Source organism: Carcharodon carcharias, chromosome 20 (genome assembly GCF_017639515.1).
Source record: "Carcharodon carcharias isolate sCarCar2 chromosome 20, sCarCar2.pri, whole genome shotgun sequence".
Classification (NCBI taxonomy): domain Eukaryota; kingdom Metazoa; phylum Chordata; class Chondrichthyes; order Lamniformes; family Lamnidae; genus Carcharodon; species Carcharodon carcharias.
The window spans coordinates 34,632,687-34,655,056 of NC_054486.1; the positions used below are offsets into that span (position 1 = coordinate 34,632,687).

Here is a 22,370-nt window from a genome sequence, read left to right on the forward strand (position 1 = left end):
GTGCACAGAGAGAGTAGGGAAAATAAGGCAGTCGTCCATGGAATGATTTCAGTTCACATAAAACAACTGAAGCAATAGGACATGGTTCAGAACAATCAATATTCACAAATCAGCACAGTCATACCAATGACATTTCATTCTTCACACTTAAAAACTACGATGGATCAATGTAAAGCTTTCCTGATTGTTGACACACCTCGCTCGTGCCCCCACTGACTGTTACCCCCTCCTGGCCCACCAGAATGTCATCTCCTTGACCCGCCACCGAGTTTCACGCCCCGCTACCCCTCCCCCCCCCGCCCGTGAGTCACCTACTTCTCTCCCCTCCAGTGTCACCTCCCATCCTTGATCCACCACACAGTATAACCCCCGCCCCCACCGCCATTACTCTTCTCCCAATCCTGGTGTGATTTGTTTAACCATTTACATCGAAGATCCAGGCTGCTTCTTTTCATTTCCTTTTCCCATGTACATTAACAAAGCACTTTTAACAAAAGCATCTCTCCCCAAATATAGGAGTCAAAATCCAATCAATTGAACACACAGACACTGAACTAGCAGGCACCAAACTCTCAGGCTAACCAACTCTTTAAGACTGCAGCTGAATGTGAAGACTGTACACTTATGAATAAAATTCATTAAAAATTATATTTCACATATTGTGTAACAAACCCAGTGTTAATTCCCTTGGCTTGATTAATGCCATGGATTATCTCTAACGTACCCCAAGTTCTTAATTAAGTAGCTGAATTCCGTCCTTTTTACCAGGACACTGTTTGGTTAAAGTTACATTCTCTCATTTGGCTGGACCAAGAGATGTCTGGTTTTGGTTGTCAACACAAAGACAAAACTTGGTTACATTTTCAAAATGACTACACTGTAAGAATTCGTTTCAACTTCCTATTGGCCAAATTTAATTTAGTATTTATATTTTCAATCCCATTTCATTTGGAATTTCACAGGGTAAAACTGAAGGGGGGAAACCCTAACACATGCAGCAATTCCGCTCTGCTGATATGGGACCGCTGCAGACCCTTATTATCCACACTCCTCTTTGCTCCACTGCTGGTTAATGCTGGTGACCCACCGAAAGGACCAATGGAATCAAGCAGCCCAGGACGAGGGTGCACACCTCGAGTCGACTGAGTCCCTTCCCACCGGACTCGGCTTTGTGACTGTGACCAGTGCCTCCCACTTCTGGGAGCACATGCACAGTGGCTACGTATAGGAAAGTTCCTGCTGAAAACAGCATGGCGATTCCAGTGGCATTCACTTCTGAAAGTGCTTCTTTACTGCTCTACAATCAGAAGAAATGAAAGAGAAGAAAACACACATCAATAATTCAGTAAATACTTGCCGGGAGTGCAATAAGCAGTTCGATATTTTTCAATTCTCAAAATCATATCAAGCACTAAGGTCAGCCAAGGTGAAATTTTGGTTTTCAAATTAGTTTATAAAATTTAGCCCATATTGATCGGATCTCATGTGAATGGAGATGGACCTTCTCAACCAGTTTCCAAGTATAAAACTGCTTCTTAATGTAACTAAATTAGCAATCTCACTCAGAAGTGGGAAACAAAAGCATATCCCTGCTGACATTGAAGAAACATAAAGACTTGCATTTATATAGCACCTTTAACAACATCAGAATGTCTCAAAGAACTACACAGCTAATGAGTAGTCTTGAGGTGTTGTAATGAAGAAAAATACAGAAACTAATTTGCACACAGTAAGATCCCACAAAGAGCAATGAGATGACCAGGTAATCTGTTCTGACGATCAATGGTGTCTGTTAATGCTGTTGTACAGTGAATATATTAGCACTTTCTATCAGATCATGCAACTGCACAGCGTCAAACCCAGATACAAACCATTATCTGGATTATTCAAATCCTGCTCATTTATTCCATCATGTTGAAATTGTGCTGTGTAATACTAGTAATGAATGAAATTCCTTTCTCTGCCACTTGAGCAAGGACTTTAGCCTAGATATTTTAAAATAGCAAAAAGGAGAATTTCCTACAAATGCGTCTGTAATTTAAAAAAAAGATTGAATGTTGAAAAAAAAAACAAAGTCCTGGAAATACTCAACAGGTATGGCAGCATCCGCAGAGAGCAAGTCAAATATAACTTATTCAGAAGTGAAAAGATTTGATAGGGTAGTTAGAGAGAAACTATTTCCTCTGGCGTAGATGTCCACAGAAAGGGGACATAACCTTAAAATTTGAGCTGAGCTGTTCAGGTGAGGTGGGAGTGGGCGGGGGGAAATGTCAGGGAGCACTTCTTCACACAAAGAATAACACAAATCTTAAAACTCCTTCCACTAAAATGCTGTCAAGGCTGGGGGTAAATTAAAAATTTCAAAACTGAGATTGTTAGCCAAAGATATTAAGGGTTATGTAACCAAGGCAGGTTAAATGGAGTTAACATACAGATCAGCCATGATCTAAATGAATGGCAGAACAGGTTTGAAGGGCCAAATAGCTTCCCTCCTGTTCCTATAAGGGTTAGGGAAAAAAAGTGCGACTTCTATTTCCTGATTATCATCTAATAATTCCACTCAGAATGAAGTCAGCCTGGCTCAATTGCTAGAATTTTCACCTGAGCACATAATCTAGCCTGGCAGTCCAGTGCAGTAACGAGGAAGTGCTGCACAGTCAGAGGTGCTATCTTTCAGATGAAAAGTTTAACTGAGGGTCTACTTACATGATCAAGTGGGCATTAAATATCAAATGGCATAATTCAGAGCAAAGCAGGGAAGTTCTCCCGGTGTTCTGGACAAGTCCTCCATCAATTATCACCATCAACAGATTGGTCACTGGTCATTCTATGGCTGTTTATGGAAATTGACTACTAAGTTTGGCTGTGCTACACTAGTCTCTTATTCAGAAAGTAATCTATTGGATGTAAAGTGATTTGAAATTTCCTGAAGTGGGGCATAAGGAGCTTGCTCTGGCATCCCTGCTGGAAGGTGCAAGTGTGGCCATTAAGTGAGAGCAGGATTTATTTTGGCTGTGCTTGCCCTTTGGATACTCACACATGAAGAACTGGAATTAGGGTGAGATACCAGAGGCCTCCCTGAAATTGTATTTTAGCAAGGGGTTGAAGAGTCATATTGGAGTACAGATTATAGGGGAATTATTTCAAGGCCTTGCCAAGCTCAGTGCTACCAGGGGACTGAATTAGCAGGCACAGCCAAAGCTCCTAGCATTAGTGAAAATGTTGAGATTATATTGATTCAGCTCCTTTGCACCATCATGTCAGTAATGCCTCAAAGTCAGTGCTCTCTAATTAGATCAGGAGGATTTACCATTCCAAAAAATTAAAACACAAAAATTACAATGTGTTACCATTTTTCTTGTAATGGTTTGATGTTTGAATCATTCATAATGCATACTTCGTGTGCATAGTTCTTTGAAAATGGGAGGACATCTTGAGAGAGCAGTTAGCAAAGCATATGGGATCTTGGACTTCATAAATAAGAGGCACTGAGTACAAAAATAGGGAATTATGCTGAGCCTGTATAAAGTTTTGGTTAGGCCATAATGAGAGTAATGCATCCATTCTGGTCGTCACATGTTAAGAAGTAGTTAGGGTCTGTGAGAGGGTGTGGAAGTGAATGGTTCCAATGATGAGGGATTTTAGATGCTAGGTTAGGTTGGAGAAGCTGGGGTTGTTCTCCTTGGAGCAAAGGAGATTGAGCAGAGATTTGACAGATGCATAGAAGATTATGACAAGGTTAATCAGGTGGGCAAAGAAATACTGTTCCCATTAGCTGATGGTACAAGGACACAGGGTCACTGATTTGAGGTTCCAAGCAACAGATGCAGGGATGATGTGAGGAAGAACATTATTGCAGAGTGAGTGGTAATGAACTGAAACTCACTTCCTAGAAAGGTAGTGGAAGTAGAGACAATTAATGATTTCAAAAGAAAACTAGATAGACACTTGAAGGGTTTAAACTTGCATGGCTGTGGGATAGGGCACGAGAATAGGATTGACTGGATTGCTTTACAGAGAGTCAGCACAGACTCAATGGATTGAATGGCTGTGTCCTGTGCCATTATGACATAATGATGTGGAAAATCTTCCTTCAATTATATGACAGTTTTATAGTGATGCAACAATAATGATTTTAATCAATTAATGCCTGAAAGTGTGCCAAAAGTTACATATGTTGGTTTGGCTTACTTGGCAGCATCCCTACCTCTACATCAGAAGTCATGGGTTCAAGTGTTCCAGCATCAGACTAAAATCTGACACCTGGACCAACATCTTCAATGCAGTATGGAGGAAAGCAGAGAGGCCCCATCCAGATAAATTGTTAAACACAGGCCGGCCTGTTCAGGTGAATATTAAATCCCATGGCACTATTCGAACAGGAGCAAAGGAGTGCTCCTGGTGTCCTGACCAATATCTTCCCAAATGATACCAAAAAGTGGATCAATGGACTATGAACATCATTGCTTGCAATATGTTGCTAACATAATGGTAACGACGTTGTAAATTTTTATCACAGTGCTTCAATGTGTTTTACTGTGGCAAGTACTGGATAAACAAAAGCACTAAGTCATGTTATGTACCTTACTCAGGCCCAGGTAAGTGACCATGGAGAGTAGTGGTGCTGCCAAAGCAAACACCAGTAGGTGTTTCCTGATTCGATTCCTCTCAAGCCCTGCATGCATGAGGAAAGAAACCAAACCAAAAGCGGCTGGAGCCTAAAAACAGGAATAAAGGAATACATATATTGAGGTGAATTATTGAGTAAGCAGACACATGGGGCAGAATTTTCTGCCTGTCGGGCAGGTGGGCCCGACCCAATCTCTGGCGGAGTCGATCCTCACCAGCGAAGCAGGCCGCGCTGCCATTTTACGTGGGTGGGCTAATTAAGGCCCGCCCAGCATGACGTATGGCGGGAAACGCTATGCGCTTCCTGTGCGCGGGGGGGAGAATTCCCTAAAAGCGAAACTGCACTCTTTTGCGCATGCACATGAAAGAGAGCACATCTCCCTGAGGCTAAGTGCTGCCTCAGGGAGATCGCCTGGAGTTTGAAAACTATTAAAAATAGAAAAAAAAATCCTTTACATGTCCCCCTCATGTGACAATATCACATGAGTTGGGACATGTAAATAATTTACATCATAACTTTATTAAAATTTTTATAACCCTGCATGAAACCTCATCCCACCGGTGGATGAGGTTTCATGTTTTTTCTATTTGCTGCCAGGGCTCCTGGCCTGCCCGCCAACATTAAGATTGGACTGGCAGGTCCTTTAATTGTTTAAATGATCCTGTCAGTGGCCTCAATTGGTCAGCGGGCCCGCAGCTGATTTTACCTTCCTGAAAATTGGGGCGGGATGATGTCGGGATGCCCCCTGCTCGCCAACGGCAAAATTCTGCCTATGGTGTTTACAGTTATTCATATCACGAGATTCCCCAACAATCTTGGGATGTCTCAAACTGCTTCACAGCCAATGAGGCAAACTGAGAGCATGCACATCTCTGCGTGTATATGACTACATACAGGCCATACTTGGTAAGGATGGCAGATTTCCTTCCCCGATAGAAGTTTACAACAATCCAGATTTATTTAAAACAAAATGGAATTCAAATTCACAAAATACCTTGATGGGATTGGAACTATGTTTCCGGATTATTAGTCTAGGCCTCTTATATGTCCAGAGACATAGCCACTACTCTACTGCCCAGGCCAATCCACTAATTTACCAATCAACTATACAATTGTACCCATTTCTGAAGGGGGAATTTAAATACAATCACTGAAAATTGATCTTATACCTTAAAATGTGGAACACCTTAAAGAAAAATTAAGAAATTCAAGATTTGGATACTTACTTTGTGCAGCATAATGGCTACAAATACAATCAACTGTACACTTGTTTGTGATGTGGAAGCTGCTGCACCCAAGGCAATGCCATCCGCTGTAAGGGAAAGGAATAGATGAGGCTCAGTAATGCGGGGGAAATATAGAAATAAAATGATTAAAGCAAAATACTGCAGATGCTGGAAATTTGAAATAAAAACAGAAAATCCTGGAAAAAACTCAGGTCTGACAGCATCTGTGGAAAGAGAAACAGAGTTAACACTGAGTCTGTATGACTCTTCTTCTGAGCTAAAGAGAAGTAGAAATGTGATGGAATTTATACTGTTTAAGGGGGGTGGAGCAGGTAAAGCTGGTTAGAAGGTCAGCAACAGGTGGGGCTAAGGAGAGATTGACAAAGATGTCATGGACAAAAAGACAAAGGAAGTGTTAATGGTAGTGATAAAGGCTAAGCAAGGTGCTGATAGTGGCATAAAGGTAAGAAAGCAGAATGTGTGAATAGCAGAACAAGGGTCACCACTGTGAAAGAACATCATGGAACAACTAACAGATAGCCCTTTTGGGGGTGGGGTGGGGGGTAAGGGGCAATGGTTGGGGGAAAATGGGGAACTAGAAAGGGGGGGTGGAACCCGAAATGGGGTGAGGAACCAGAACTGGTAAGGTGGGGGGGGTGATAAAAAGGGATAAAAAATGGGATAAAAAATTAATAAAAATAAATTTTAAAAAGGGATATAAAAAAGGGTGAAAATAGAGGCGAGAGTTCATGGTTTGAGGTTGTTAAACTCAATGTCAAGTCCTGAAGGCTATAAAGTGCCTCATTGGAAGATGAGGTGCTGTTCCTCCAGTTTGCATTAGGCATCACTGGAACATTGCAGCAGGCCAAGGGGGAGGGGACATGTGGGCATGAGAGCAGGGTGGTGTGTTGAAATGGCAAGCAACAGTGAGGCCTGGGTCATGCATGTGGACAGACCGAAGGTGTTCCGCAAAGCGGTCACCCAGTCTGCGTTTGGTCTCTCCAATGTAGAGGAGACCACATTGGGAGCAGTGAATGCAGTAGACCAAGTTGAAGGAGGTGCAAGTGAAGAAGTGCTGCATCACCTGAAAGGAGTGTTTGGGCCTTGGACAGTGAAGTGGGAGGAGGTAAAGGGGCAGGTGTTGCACCTTCTGCGATTGTTTGAGAAGGTGCGATGAGGTGTTGGCAGTGCTGGAGGAGTGGGCCAGGATATCCTGCAGGGAAAGGTCCCTACGGAATGCTGACAAGGGGGCAGTGGAGGGAAGATGTGTTTGGTGGTGGCACCACACTGAAATTGGCAGAAATAAAATGCTCTTCTTCAAACCCAATAACTCTACACAACGGGCAAAACTGAACCTGAAAATGGTCACTGTTACTTATGCTTGCTCAATAAAAAATAGACTATACAATTAGAAAGCTAAATTGATTTTGCTAGACCACGAATCTTGATTAAAAGGCTGCGCTGTGAGGAGAACTGGGTTACCGTATGGAATCATGAATAGTTCAGAACTGTGACATTAAGCTGACAGACAGGAAAGGGAAACAATGACTCAAAACACTGCCAACAGGCATCATTTGTAGTTGGTTATCCTTTCCATGATCCTGGCTCCCAGCAAAAGGCCAATATGACCTGTAGCAAATTGGCACGAATTTTTTGTTTTAAAAATCATGCACTACATGCACGAGTAAGGTTGTGGGTTTGATCCCAGCCAGTTGGGTCTGATTCGGCTAGAGATTACATATCCCAATACTCGCACTGAGAGATAGCCAAAACAGAAAAGAAAAAGGAGAAGTGAACAAAGCAGAAGAGGGAATGGCTCAGAAGATACAACTCTCAGTAGGTGAGTATGTATGGGAGATGCACACAGCATTTTAAAAATTCAAGAAGCAGGGGATTTCTGGAGGCAGCATACAAGTAGAAATATAGGTGGCACTGTTTAATCATAGGTTAAGTATGTAGGAATTCTTCTGACGACATATAACAAGAATAACTTACCTGTGGTGCTGATTTTCTGATAATCCATGAAACCATTTAAATCTGAATTTAGTTTACTTTTGAATATTGAAAAATCACTCACAACGATAACAGAATTCCCAGTGGTTCACTGTACGTTTGAAAACATTTGCAGGGCTATGAAAATGTGTAGAGGAATGGGACTAATTGGACAGCTCTTTCCAAGAGCTGACAACAGCAGGATGGGCTGAATAGCCTGCTTATGTGCTGTGTGATTCTATGATTCATTTAACTGAGACAGCGTGCCGAGTTCAGTCTCTGCTTTGAACCGATTTAGGTGAATGCAGTGATAGCAACAGGGTATTATGACTGGACTCAGCACCTCTGGAATGGCAGTGCTCAAGCTAGGTGCCATTCTGTAGATCTCTAGTATCTCACACAAAGCAGCCATTCTTCCTGCATGTTAAAACAGCAACTGTTAGAATATTCAATCATGGGCACCTCACAACCAACTCTCCACCTATTCTCACACTTCACACCAGAAGTTATGAGATAGTGACCACTCTAACTGATTTTTTCATCCTCCCCAGATTAAAGTCACATGAACTCTATATTTACCATATTAAGCACTAAAACGTATAACCTGATATACCTGGATGTAGGTTCAGGAACACGCATTTCCTAAATCCTACTCCTAAAAAGATCAAAATGTAAAACTGGCCCACACTAGCACTATGAGAATTTGCTCCAAAAAAACTACCTCAGGGACTGGTGAATTGCTTAATTTACTGAATACAAATATAGGTTGACCGTAATAATTGTACTGCACACAGCTGAAGGGGCCAAGAAGAGCAAGAGGAGGGGACAAAGAGAGAACAAGAGGTTGGATTGGGGCCAGTTGTGAATTTCCTATTCCATGAAACAAGACTTCAAAGAGAAAAAACTCCACTCCCACCTCCCATTGCTCAAGGAGCTACACAACAAAATCCTTTTGCAGGCACTTCTACTATATCAGACCTGAACTGCTGCAAGAAAACTCTTCAAAGTCATAAGTTGTGAAACAAAGGGATTGAATGAAAATGAAGTTACACAAGAAATAATAGCAGGCCCCCTGCTGGTTAATGTAAGAAATTATCAGAATCAAAACCTCTGCAGCATCAAGCAATAATGACAAAGCAGTGATAGGGGTCCTTCACTCAAAAGATCAAGATTACAGCAACTTTGAAAAATTTTTGTGTTTTAGCAGTACACTTTAATCAGGTAACTGATAAAAGGGGGAGTGGACTGCATGTGGTTTGGAATATTCTGTGCTTATATTTGGTTTACCATTTATTTGAAGGGATCACACATCAGCACTCTGAACAATGAATCGAGCCACTGAAAGAGCACCAGCAGTTCTGGGATTGCACCATCAGTTGCTTATATTGGAACCCTAGCTAGTATTTTGGACACAGTGGGAACAGCACTGAAGTGGTGCTATTAAAGCTGTCACTCAACATGAAGAAGCATTACCTGCTGCATGAACCACCAGTCCAAGCGTGGTGGTGATCTTGGTATTTGCTGTTCTTGCAGCTTCAGGGTCTGAAAGACATTTTAGAAACAAAATGAACTCTGTAGAGAACTCCTAAAAGCTGAACTGCACAATCAACATTTCAGTGCAATATTTTTACAAACAAGCCATTCCTTTGATCCCCATATCCCTTCACTTGTTTGAATGCTTGTGGCCAAGCCTCTTTGTATCTGACCACCAGTAGATACAATAGGTCTCTTTGAATTATTCTAGTTGTTCCAACACCTCACACCAAGGCATGCTGCTGTCTTTGTTATACCACTGGTATCTACCCTCTTGACCAAGTCTAGATTATTAACCAAGGTGGATAATATATTTATTCAGATGAGAAAAGATGGGAGGGGGCTTGAGTGGAGCATGAACATGAGCATGGACTGGTTGGGCAGAATGGCCTGTTTTTGCAGCGTATATTCTATGTAATCCTGTATAATCATCCAAAAGTTAGCAAAACACAGAGTCAGCATTGTTGCCAACTCCCAAACACCATTATACACACATAACGAACCAAAAGTCTGTCTTACAACATTTTCAACAAATTATTTTCTCATTGTAGAACAATTCTGAATTAAATTTTTTCATGTAAAGGAGCTATCATAAATTCGGGTAATTTGGAAAAAAGTCAGTTCTGATTTCTGGATCTTCCTAACTGGTGGAAAAATTCTGAAGTCATCTCACAAGCTGGAGCAGAGTGTGGGTGGACTACTGATTAATACTTCATGTCACAATATGACAGAATCCACACACCAAGATATAGCTTTTATTTATGATTTTGTAAAGAAAACTGCTCACTGCTACAGAGCTGCGAATATTTTACAGAGGTTTCAATGTGTGGAAGGGGAGGAAGTGGTGTTTCAGTTATCCAGACCCTTGGTTAGAACCCATCTAGAGTACAGCATTCAGTTCTGGCATCAAATCTCAGGAAGAAGATACAGGTCTTGGAGGGCATGCAGTGTGCAGATTCACTAGAATGATACCAGGGATCAAAAAAGTTATGAAGCTAGTTTGCATGAACTGGCTTTGTATTCCTTGAGATTAGAAGATTATGGGGTGACCTAAACGAGGCATTTAAAACAATAAAACAATTCGATAGGGTAGCTACAGAGAAACTATTTCCTCTTGTGATTAAATACAAACCAATCTTAAAATTAGAGCCAGACTGTTCAAAGTGCGAAATCAGGAAATACTTTTTCCATACAACAGAAGGGCAAGTAAATGGAGTTGAGATGCAGATCAATTATCTGCTGAATGTCCTACTTTTGTTCCTATGTAGAATATAACTTGTTCGAAATCAGATGGGTCTACAACTCTTTTTGATATCAATAACCTGTACTTGGGTACATATTTCAAAGTATTCACTTGAAACTCAAATGTAATAAAATGATAGGAGGGCAGTATCAGACATCAGGAGAACATAGACAGACTGATGAAATGGGCATACATGAGATGAAATCCAATTCTCAGAGTAATGTAAAGTGATTTATATTGGTAGGAAGAATGAGGAGAGGCAATATAAACTAGATGATGCAATTTTAAAGGGATGCAGGAACAAAGACCTTGGGCTGTATGAACACAAATTTTAAGGTGGCAGGACAAGTTGAGATGATTATTAAAAAGGCAAACAGGACCCTTGGCTTTGTAAATAGAGGCAGTGGACAAAGGCAAGGAAGCTATTAAACACTGGTCAAGCTCAGTAGAATAACGTGTCCAATTCTGGGCATCACAATTTAGGAAGGATGTTAAGGCTTTGGAGAGGGTAAAAAGGAGATTTACTAGAATAGTACCAAGGATGAATGACTTCAATTGGATGGACCGAACTGGAGTTGTTCTCCTCAGAACAGAGGATGTTATGAGAAGATTTTGATACCATGAATAAAGTGAAATAGCTTCTGGTGGTAGAAAGTTTGATAGCCAGAAGTCACAGATTTAATGTAATCAGCAAAAGCAGAGGCAAGATGAGGAGAATTTTTTTATTATACAGTGAGTTGTTATAATCTGGAATGTAATGTCTTCAAGGATGGTGGAAACAGATTCAATGCTAACTTTCAAAGGGAATTAGATGAATACTTAAAGGGGAAAATCAAAGTTGCATAGCTTTGACAAAAAAACAGGGGAACTAATTGGATAGCTCTTTCAAAGAGCTGGCACATGCATCATCATGGGCTATATGACTCTGTGACATGTTTCTTCTCATCACACCATTCTCAATCCACAATGCAAGAATTGATCATCCCTCATTTAAGAGGCACCTTACTTGGAAAACAGGGCATAAGGATAAAACAATGGCTTGTTGCTCTAACTTCAAAACACTTGTTTCCAAGGGTGTGGTAAAAATGGCAGCATTGGTGTAGTCAAACTAGAGAAGAGGAAAGGAAGAGAGTCTGCATTAAAATAAGAGTTTATCTGGTGCAGTACTTTCATTCTACCAGTCTAATTATTGCACAAAATAAACTGAATTTTAGCCTAGCTTCATGACAGCCAGTATGCATCATCAAGTATAGGATTGAAGAAAAACCACATTTGATGGGTTGCCTTCCATACACTCCTAACATTTCAGCAGCAACTTCACATTCCCAAACATAAGCTGGCAGCGCCTTGCTTTTGTCCTCTGCCTCTATTTACAAAGCCAAGGGTGCTGTTTGCCTTTTTAATAATCATTTCAACTTGTCCTGCCACCTTTAAATTTGGGTATATGTTCCCCAAGGCTTTTGTTCCTGCATTCCTTTAACGTTGCATCATCTAGTTTATATTGCTTCTCCTCATTCTTCCTACCAACATAAATCATAGTATGAACAAAGCCTTGAATGCTTCACTTGTTCAGTTTGGATTAAAAATTAGCAGCCACCTTAAGACTAGTGCTTCCTTATCTGGGCTAATCATCTTTTCTCAGTTGGCCTCAGGTAGATTGTTTGAGCAAACCTCAACCATCAATAGTTCAGATGCAAAATACCCATACGATACAGCCCAGTTAAATTAAAGATATTTTACATTCGCACACAGGATAAATGACACAGTGGCTTCAGCTCACCAGGTCTCAGCATTTAAAAAAAAATAGTCATTGAGATTTTGTGCCTCTTACCATCACTGGAATGCATATGAGAACTGCCTATTTGGTCGACCAGGAGCATAAAAACAAATCCAAGGACCAGTGAAACACCAATATAGGCATGTAAAGCAATGTGCATGTGATCATGCTCAGTCTCTGTAGATTGTCCTGTCTTTAATGGATCCTCCACCTTTTCTGCTTCATCTCCATGGGGGTGTTTATCTGAGGAAGAGGAAAATAGATAAAATCTGCTCACATATTTTTGATGGTGGTGGCGGTTGGAGCGGCGGGGGGGGTGTTTGTGTGTGTGTGTGTGTGTGGTACACTGGGGGAAAGAGAGCAAGAGCCTTTCTTCACCACGTGAACTGGAATGTGCAAACCCTGTATGGATTCAGGGACCCTACAGGTCACTCTCCATTTAAGCACTTTTAAAACTTCACATGTCTTCAGTAACATCAATTGATCAAACAGGTTTGCAGTTATAGTGAATCACAGCAACTTCCTCTGCCGCTTTGTACCATTTGGCAATTCTGAGTGCTGCGCAGGCAACAGCAAGCTAAAATTCCCTGTTGCTGTCCTTGCAATACAGGCATTTGACCTGACCTCAAGGTAGCCCCCTCCTCTGACTGGAGGAATTCCAAACTTCTGCCAGTGCTCAAAGCTTTCGACAGTTCTCAGCATCCCCATGATGATTATCCTTCATCATTACAACTATATCATGATCCGGAATGCACACAGTCTGAAAAGGGTGGTGAAATCATTCAATGGTAACATTCAAAAGGGAATTGGATAAGCACTTAAAAAGGAAAAATTTGCAAGGTTAAGAAGAAAGAGTAGCAGAAGTTGACTACTGAAATAGCTGTTTCAAAGAGCAAGAATAGGCACAATGGGTTGAATGGTCTCCTTTTGCATGACAAAATTCTATAATTTTCAATAAGTATTAAACAATTAATTGTTTAATTAATTCACGTCTTCAATAACATCAATTGATCAAACAGGTTTGCAGTTATAGTGAATCACAGCAACTTCCTCTGCCGCTTTGTACCATTTGGCAATTCTGAGTGCTGCGCAGGCAACAGCAAGCTAAAATTCCCTGTTGCTGTCCTTACAATACAGGCATTTGACCTGACCTCAAGGTAGCCCCTATTTTCAGATGCTACAGAAACCAGTTTAGTCAATTACACTGAGATCCATTTATATTTTCTATTCCTAAAGCACTGCAGGTGTACCTACACCAGATGGACTGCAGCAGTTCAAGCAGGCAACTCACCAACGCCTTCTCAAGGTCAATTAGGGATGGGCAACAAATGCTGGTTTTTCCAGTGATGCTCATATTCCATGAAAGATTAAACAAAAACATGACTGATGTCACGCAGCACAACATGAAAAGGCCATCTGCAGACAATTCAATGTCAATAAAAGAGTTTCCACCTCTGTCCTGATCAAAATAGTTGTTCCACCAAAAATGACTTTTCTTCATGCCTTCTCTGGCAACTTTGGTACACTTGGAAAAGTTGTCTCAAGTGGTGTTCCACAGGGCTCGGTGTTGGGACCCTTGCTGTTTGTGTTATATATTAACGATTTGGATGTGAACGTGGGAGGCACGATTGGGAAATTTGCAGATGAGACAAAGATTGGCTGAGTAGTGGATAGTGTAGAGGATAGCTACAATCTCCAAAATGATAGAGATGGGTTGGTGGAGCGGGTAAAGTGGCAGATGAATTTTAACATAGAGAAGTGTGAGGTCATACATTTAGGGAGGTCAAACAGTTACAGGGATTACACAATAAAATGGGAATATACTAAGGGAAAGATGAAGTGAGAGATTTTGGCGTACAAGTATACAGGTCCCTGAAGGCAGCAGTTCAAGTAGACAAGGTTGTAAAGAAGGCATATGGAATGCTCTCCTTCACTGGCAGAGGTATAGAATATAAAAGTAAGGATATAATGTTGGAATTGTATAAAACACTGGTGAGGCCACATCTGGAGTATCGTGTGCAGTTCTGGTCACCATATTACAGGAAGGACGTAATAGCTCTGGAGAGAGTGCAGAGGAGGTTTACAAGGATGTTGCCAGGGTTAGAAAAGATTAGCTACGAGGAGAGATTGGATAGGTTGGGGTTATTTTCCTTAGAACAAAGAAGACAGAGGTGACTTGATTGAGGTGCACAAAATTATGAGGGGAATAGATAGAGTGGACAGGATAAAATTGTTTCCCTTGGAGAATTCTAGAATCGGGGTACATAGATTCAAGATAAGTGGCAGAAGGTGTAGGGGGGACATGAGGAAGAACTTTTTTTACACAAGGGTAGTGGGTGTCTGGAATTTGCTGCCCAAGTTGGTGGTAGAGGCAGAAACTCTAAACTCTTTTAAAAAGTACCTGGATTTGCACCTTAAGTGCTGTAAACTGCAGGGCTATGCGCTGGGTGCAGGAAGGTGGGATTAGAAAGGGCACCTGGGTGTCCTCAGGCTGGCATGGACAAGATGGCCTCCTTCTGTGCTGTAACTTTTCTATGGTTTTCTATGGTACTTGCTTAGATTTGTAATTTTGATCTGCTAATTAAAACTATACAAGATGAGAGAAATCTCCCATAGTTTAGTTATTAAATATGCTACATTGTTTCATATCAAAACACAAAGTGTAAATGTTTAGTTAGGTAAAAAGTTGGGCCTATTAAGGAGCCAAAGAGAAATCCTCATGTAGGGGCAGAGGACATGGTTAAAGTATTAAATGTGCATTTTGCATCTGTCTTCATAAAACAAGCATGCCGATATGAAGGTTAAACTAAAAAGGAGAGGGAAGTTATAAACAGATAGAATGTATTAGAGAAGATCTTTTAAAAAGATCAGTATTACTGAAAGTTTGTAAATCACCTGGTCTGGACAGAATGCATCCTAGGTTACTGAAAAAAGAATGTAGAAACAGCAGAGGCATTGGTACACAATCTTTTAATCCACATTTGGAGACAGTAGTGCCACATGACTGAAGGGCTACTACATGTTATACCACTATTCAACAATGGGGAGAGGGGATAAATCATGAAACTGCGGGCCAATCAGCCTAACATCATGGCAGGATGTTATTGGAAGCAATTACCAGGGAAAAAAGAAAGTTTCATTTGGGAAGGCATGGGTTAATCAAAGAGAGCCAGCATGGACTTATCATGGGTAAATGATGTATAACTTAACTTAGTTGAATTCTTTGATGAGACAACAGAAGATTGATCAAGGTAAGACAGTGTACATTGTTATGATCCTGGACCAAACCCCCAAATTTATGTTATGATCTGGGTAGGGACCAATATCTTTTTGTTTAATGTAGACAAAATTTGAGATCCCAGGTATTTGCTAAGAGAATAAAGCCACAAGATTCTAGTTTTTGAACAGTAAAAGTAAATCAGAAATGTAAAACAATTTCCAACATATATCTTATACTCAATCAATATGAGATACGTGTGAATTAACAGGCAAACTGGTTGAACACACTATATTGCACAATAAATGGCAGATGCGACCAAGATGGATCCCACAGATTTCTCAGCAACCTACCCAGACATCAGTAAAGTGAGTTAACCAATCTCATTGAAACTCTGATACCCTCATAAGGGATTTCAAACTTTTCACTTTCGAAGATCAAGTCTCTGAATTTCCTCAAAGCTGTTCTGACTCGGACTGCCTCAAAACTGCTCACCTCTCAGGATTTCAATCTAGTCTCCTAAGACTACGTTCCCCTGGATTTCCAAGTCTGCACTCCAGCACCGACTCTCAGGCACAACTCCAGCTCTTCAGCCATGCTGAGCTGAACACCATTGCTCCAAAGGGTTACCAGTGACCCGCCGCACATAGCCATCAATCTTCCCCTGCCTAATTACTCTCCAGGGCTTCTCCCGGCCCTCACTATTTAAAGCCTGCCAACCGTAGCACTTTTGCTGCTGGAGGCTCTTTCTTTGCTCCTCTCCCCAGTGGTTTCTCTCCCTGGTAGTTCCTACTGATGGTCTCCTCCTCCCAGTAGCTCCTTGTCTGGTCCTCTCTCTATCCTGGAACCCCTCTTAGTATGGTGCCCCATTTCTGGGTCCCGTGATTGGGTTTCCCTTCCTCTCTCCCCCACCCACTATAGGCACACTGGGTACTTGTCCCTGGTCCAAAGATCTCCAAAACACTGGAATGTGCATGCATAGCCTACTCTTGATCCACACATGTGCATAAACTCCCAGGGCAATGTTAATGTTAGAACCCTGTTGCAATGAAGGCATGCTTTAGTTCGTAAGTGTGAGCAGCGGTTACTAATTGGAGAAGGATTAGGGAATTATTCTTAAGTATATAAGAACTGGTTTCCACCCTGTGTGGATAAGAGGAAAAGGAAGCCTGTGGCTATGGTCTCTGGATTTTGTGAACAAACCTATGTTAAGAAAAATACTGGCTCCAGGTTTGTCCTTTATTCAGCAAATGAGCAATGAGTTTAACAGACATGTTGGGATTTGTTGTTCCTGACCTCTGCCAACAACAAGGTAAGTTTTGATCTATTAACAACATGGACTTTTGAAAGGTATGATTATGAAGATGGAAGACCATTGGAATTAAGGGGAAATTGGCAATATGGAATCAAAATTGGCTCAGTTTTAGGAAGCAAAGGATAGTGTTGGATAGTGTTTGTCAGGCTAGAAAGTGATTTGCAATAGTGTTCCCCAAGGGTCAGTTTTGGATACATTACACATTGTAAATTCTTATTAACAGCCTAGACTTGGGTGTAGGGAGCAGCACTGTACAGCTTACAGATGATAAGTCATGACAAGGTAGCAGTTCATGATGACAATAGTTATAGCTTCAGAATGATGGACAGGATGGTGCAATGTGCAGAACATGGCAGATTGAGCTCAACGTGAAGAAGTATGAAATGATGCACTTTAGGATGACTGATCTGGTAAGACTGTAAACTATACGTTTTAGAAACAATTTTGAAAAGTGTAGATGAGCAGAGACCTTGATGTCCATCTACACAAATCCTTATAGCTGGCAGGACAAATTAGTAAGGTGCTTAAAAACATGCACATGGGTTACTTGGTTTTATAAGCAGAGGAATAGAATATAAAAGCAATTACATCAAGCTACAACTTTATGGCACAGCTGATGGTAAATGCTGCACTGTTCAAATCCCAAAGGGAAACTTGAAGCAACTGTCACGGGGGAGGTGATAGCATAGTGGTATTGTCGCTGGACTGTAATCCAGAAACCCAGGGTAATACTTTGGGGACCTGGGTTCAAATTCTGCCATGGTGGTGGAATTTGAATTCAATAAAAATCTGGACTTAAAAGTCTAATAAACCCATTGTCGATTGGTGTAAAAGCCCACCTGGTTCACTAATGTCTTTAGGGAAGGAAATCTGCTCTCCTTACCTGGTCATGTGACTCCAGACCCACAGTGGTTGACGCTTAAATGCCCTCTGAACTAGATTAAATATTTATTAAGAAAAATGATTTTTAAGCACACACATTTACAAATTACTACTATCCCCTAATTAATTTAACTCTGTTACACTTTCGTTAAGGCAACAGTAAGACACATAGATTTTAAAAGACCCAGGCAAGGTGACACACAATACCCTGAACCAGTCCAATTCAAAGTGAGTTTTCTTAACTTAGTTCTTTGATGACAGCAGCTTGAGGCTTTTCACACTTGTTGGATCCTAAAATGCCTACCCCTTGCACACAGCCGTCGCTCCTTTAAACATATTTTCCCCTTTGGATGTATCGTTGGACTATGCCTTTCTGATAATAAAAATCTCTCATAGTATTAAGTTTTACTAGTAATCTGTGAGAAAAAAACAGTTTCTGAACTCCACCTGGCCAGGTGACACATTTCACTCCCACTAACCAACCTAGTCTGGTTTATTTCAAAATGCAAATGTTCCCTTGACACCTGTGCTTACCTATTTAACACTTCAAACCTAGCTCATCTTCTACCACATCAAAGCTTTGAGACCAGCTGCCTTTAATCCAATTAAGTCTTACACACACACACACACACACACAAACACATACTATTATTTTACAATAAATTCCAATAACATTGAGAATTATTATATCTTCCTGACAATTACTCAATGGTTAGGTCTCAGTTCCTGACACCACACTTCAGGAAAGATGTCAAGGACTTAGAAAGGGTACAGAAAAGGTCTCCTAGGATGTTATGAGGGAGGTGGGACTTCAGTTATGAAGAGAGGGTGGATAAGGTAGGACTGTTTTTCTTGGAGCAGTGAAGGTTAAGAGGTGAGCTAAAAAGAGGTTTGCAAGATAGGGAAAAATTATTACCTGAAGAGCAAATAATCAGAGGTCACAGATTTAAAGCCACCGGAAAGACACCTAGAGGGAAGATGAGGAGAAATTCCTCCATTCTTTTATCCCCCTCCATCCGTGTATCTGGAAAGATGCTGAAAGCTGCTTCCAAAAATAATTTTAAGGGAGTTGGACAAGTACTTAGATTTAAGGCCAAAAAACATGACTACTCTTTCAAAGAGTCAGCAAAGGCATGCCATTGTGAGAAATACTTAAACTCCAATCAACTCCACTTCTCTGAGGGTATTTTTTTTCTATTTAAATTTAAATAATCAAGACAAAGCATCTTGTAAAAATAAAGAACCAAACTTTGACTTTAAAATATTGACTGAATTAGATTTGTGTCCTGGTCCATTCAGCCATTGCTCTCTTACTCCAAGTCACTTGAAGAATACAATTGGTCTTGATCTCTACAGTGCCAAAATAATTCATAAAATTGGACATTAGATGGTCCAAATTCACCTGTAATGGCTCTGATGACCTTTTTAACCTAATAAATTAGCCACCTACACTCTGGTATGCATGAGGGACTAAGACCTCAATGTATATTTTTATGCTCATAGCTTTCTAAAATTTAAAAAACTGAATAATGACCTTTAAAATAGCTGAAACTGTGGGTGACTTCTGAACAAAAGAAGCCACTTGGCAGTTTAAGGAAAACTCACACCTCGTTATCTCTGAGAAGCCACTGATGACCTCCTGTGGACTGTATAGCCCAACTTCAAAGAGCTATGCCCAAGGCTATCTGCATTTAATAACCCAGACTGGCCAGGAGATGGGTCATCTGTAAAGGTAAAGGCCCCACAACCTTCCTTTCAATTCCTAATGGCTAAGACTCTTTGGAATCCAGACGATGGATACACATCCTTTGTCAAAGATGGTGAGAGTTGGGAGTCATGTGACATGGGCCTCTGGCTTGTGAAACAAGTAATATTGCCTTGCTGAATCACATAGCTCAGTATGCTGTTTAACATCTGGCTTGGAGACCACATTCAAGGAGCTCTGGCCACATGGCCCTATCTACCCTACTTCTCTCACCTAGAAGACTGATTCATCTCTGCACACCTATTTCATCTTGTGAAGTGAACACTGCCAGAAAAGGGAATTCTACAACATCGGTTTTCAGCCCACCAACTTCAGTGAAGGAATACCTCATTGGACTCTGATTCTGGACTTTGAAACCCATGTGAAACAATATTTCTTTCCTCTATCCCTCTGATTAGTCTGGAGGTGAGGCGGATGTTTTGAACGCTCTTTTCGCATTTTGTCTGCAAATAAACTGACTCTTTGAGTTCTGTCAGGTATCTCAGGTTTGTTGTGGGGTTATTAATAGAAAATTAGATTACACCAAACTGTGGGGTTGGGAAATATGCCACCATTTATAAAAAGGGAAACAAATCAAAATGCCTTTGTTTACAGATGGGCGGTGAGAGGAGAAATTAGTGTTGTTTAAATTAATCTCCCCTCCTGTCCATAACACACGTAATGGATCAGTCGTGACAGTGCAGTCATTAATCAAGAATAAATTTATTGGCCTAATGATTATAGGGCATATATTTACTTTCATTCTGTGCTCTGCAATGCTTTCAAACAGGACTGGGCTTTGGAACTAAACCTTACCATGCAGAGCATCCTCATAGAGTGCGTGAACCCCTTCAGGAACGATGACTGCTAGAGCAGTGCCACACAGAAGTCCAGCACCAAGAACCGTCACCAACTTCAACCTTTCCTGGAGAGAAATAAACCAAAAATAACTTCGATTTTTTTTGCAGAAAAATGTTGATAGGGAATTTTCACCATAGAAAGGTTATTGCATCTGTGCCAACTCCTACTTTAATATTTATCTAATTCCCCATTAAATATGATTGACTCAGCTTTCAAAGCTATCAACATTAAAGCATTCTTGTGAATATCGAGTTCATGGTTCATGTTAACCTTTTTGTAAAGGTAAGGTAATTAAAAAGCTGAAAATCTCAAGAAATGACAATTTCAAAGGTAACCCATGTTTGATTAACAAACCAGAATAGAATAGAGCGAGAACCATAAAACAGCAGGTGGGCTTACTTAATGAAAGAACTGGAGACAAGATGTCTGCAATGCTTGCAAGAACAAGAGAATTCCAGAAAGATGATTTTGTTTTGGGAGATAGAGCTAAATTAGTTTAAAAGCATTCATTCAGTGAACCATGAATAGTTGTAAAACCCATTTGCACATTTGCATCCTTTGGATCAAACAAAAAATTGCAAATTGGGGATACTTAATCTAAAGGTCAGTTTGAGGACATTGCAGAGCATGCTATGTCATAATGGAGATGGGTACAGCGGAGGAAGGTTCTCTGATTTCAATTTATCTGAGCGTTTGCTGGAAAAGTTAGTTGCAGTTTGGAACTAGTGTATGTAGTTTTCAGCTCACTAAGATAGCTGAAGTAAATGATAGTTAGATAGGCCTACGCTATAGCAGGGCAAAAAACTAACTTCATTCGCTGCAGGGAAGGTTTAATCTCAATTTGAATTTTGAGGGGGGACAGAAGCTGGAAGATTGTCTAGTTTGAAGCTAGTGGGAGGAATCTGCAGTGGGCCTCTGTCTTGTAGCAAAAGAAAGTAATCAGCTGAATTAGCTTGGAAATATCGAAAAGTAACCAGATCAGGGATTGAGGCATCCACAGTCAAAAGATAGTGAATGAAAGTTTTACCTCCGAGAAAGCTATGGCTGAGGAGAATTAGATAGTTTCCAGAGGACTGCATACCTATGAGTGGGCTCTACAGAAATAAATAACCGTAGCGTGTTCATGTGAAATCTTGTGGCATTATTCTTTTAGTTGAAGTGTTCAGATTTCTCTTTAAATGTTGGCAGTCCCTAACTGATTATAACAATCCCAATAACCCTTCGTGAAAAAATGTTTCCAACTAGCCCTTTAACGTTCATGTATTAATAAGGAGTTTAGCCCTTGTTTAATTCACTAATTCAGCAAACAGTGGAAAACAGCCATGAAGTACACTCCATTAAGGGTCACTGTAAATATGAGTAAATCAATCTATCAATCCAAGTAGCATCTAACAGTTTTACAAACACATCTGCTGCTTTTAACAGCAGACAAGTTTAAGGAGAAATTATTCAGTGAGAGAACAAGTTCAGCCAGACGGAGGAGAGTGGCGGTGTTTGGGGATTGCTCAGGCCTCTGTTCCAGGAAGAAGCAGAGAGCCCTCAGACCATCCTGGTGGGGGATGGTCTCTTCCTCCGTCTGGCTGAACTTGTTATCTCACTGAATAATTTTTCCTTAAACTTGTATCATTTTCTCCAGATAAAAGGATTGGCTATGGGTACCCTCATGGGCCCCGGTTATGCCTGTCTCTTTATGGAGTATGTGGAAGATTCCTTCTTCCAATCCTACTCAGGCCCCATTCCACAACTCTTTCTCCGGTACATCGATGACTGTTTCAGTGCCACCTCATGCTCTCGTCTGGACCTGGAAAAATTTATTAATTTTGCTTCCAATTTTCACCCCTCCATCACTTTCACATGGTCCATCTGATACTTCCCTTCCCTTTCTTGACCTCTGTCTCCATTTCTGGTGATAGACTGTCCAACAATATTCATTAAAAGCCCACCGGCTCC

The 22,370-nt window shown here is 40.8% G+C and overlaps 1 protein-coding gene across 1 annotated transcript in view; it reads right to left on the minus strand.

Moving 5' to 3' along the window:
* Positions 1 to 306: 306 nt before the first annotated feature.
* Positions 307 to 22,370, minus strand: part of slc39a9 (solute carrier family 39 member 9) — a 51,882-nt gene continuing 29,818 nt past the window's right edge. The window contains exons 2-7 of the mRNA XM_041214634.1: positions 20,376 to 20,484; positions 12,456 to 12,644; positions 9,322 to 9,390; positions 5,857 to 5,942; positions 4,584 to 4,718; positions 307 to 1,297 (exon numbers count right to left, since the gene is read on the minus strand). Of these exons, the coding sequence (XP_041070568.1) occupies positions 1,070 to 1,297; positions 4,584 to 4,718; positions 5,857 to 5,942; positions 9,322 to 9,390; positions 12,456 to 12,644; positions 20,376 to 20,484 (816 nt within the window). The 3' untranslated portion in view covers positions 307 to 1,069. The remainder of the gene's footprint in view (positions 1,298 to 4,583; positions 4,719 to 5,856; positions 5,943 to 9,321; positions 9,391 to 12,455; positions 12,645 to 20,375; positions 20,485 to 22,370) is intronic.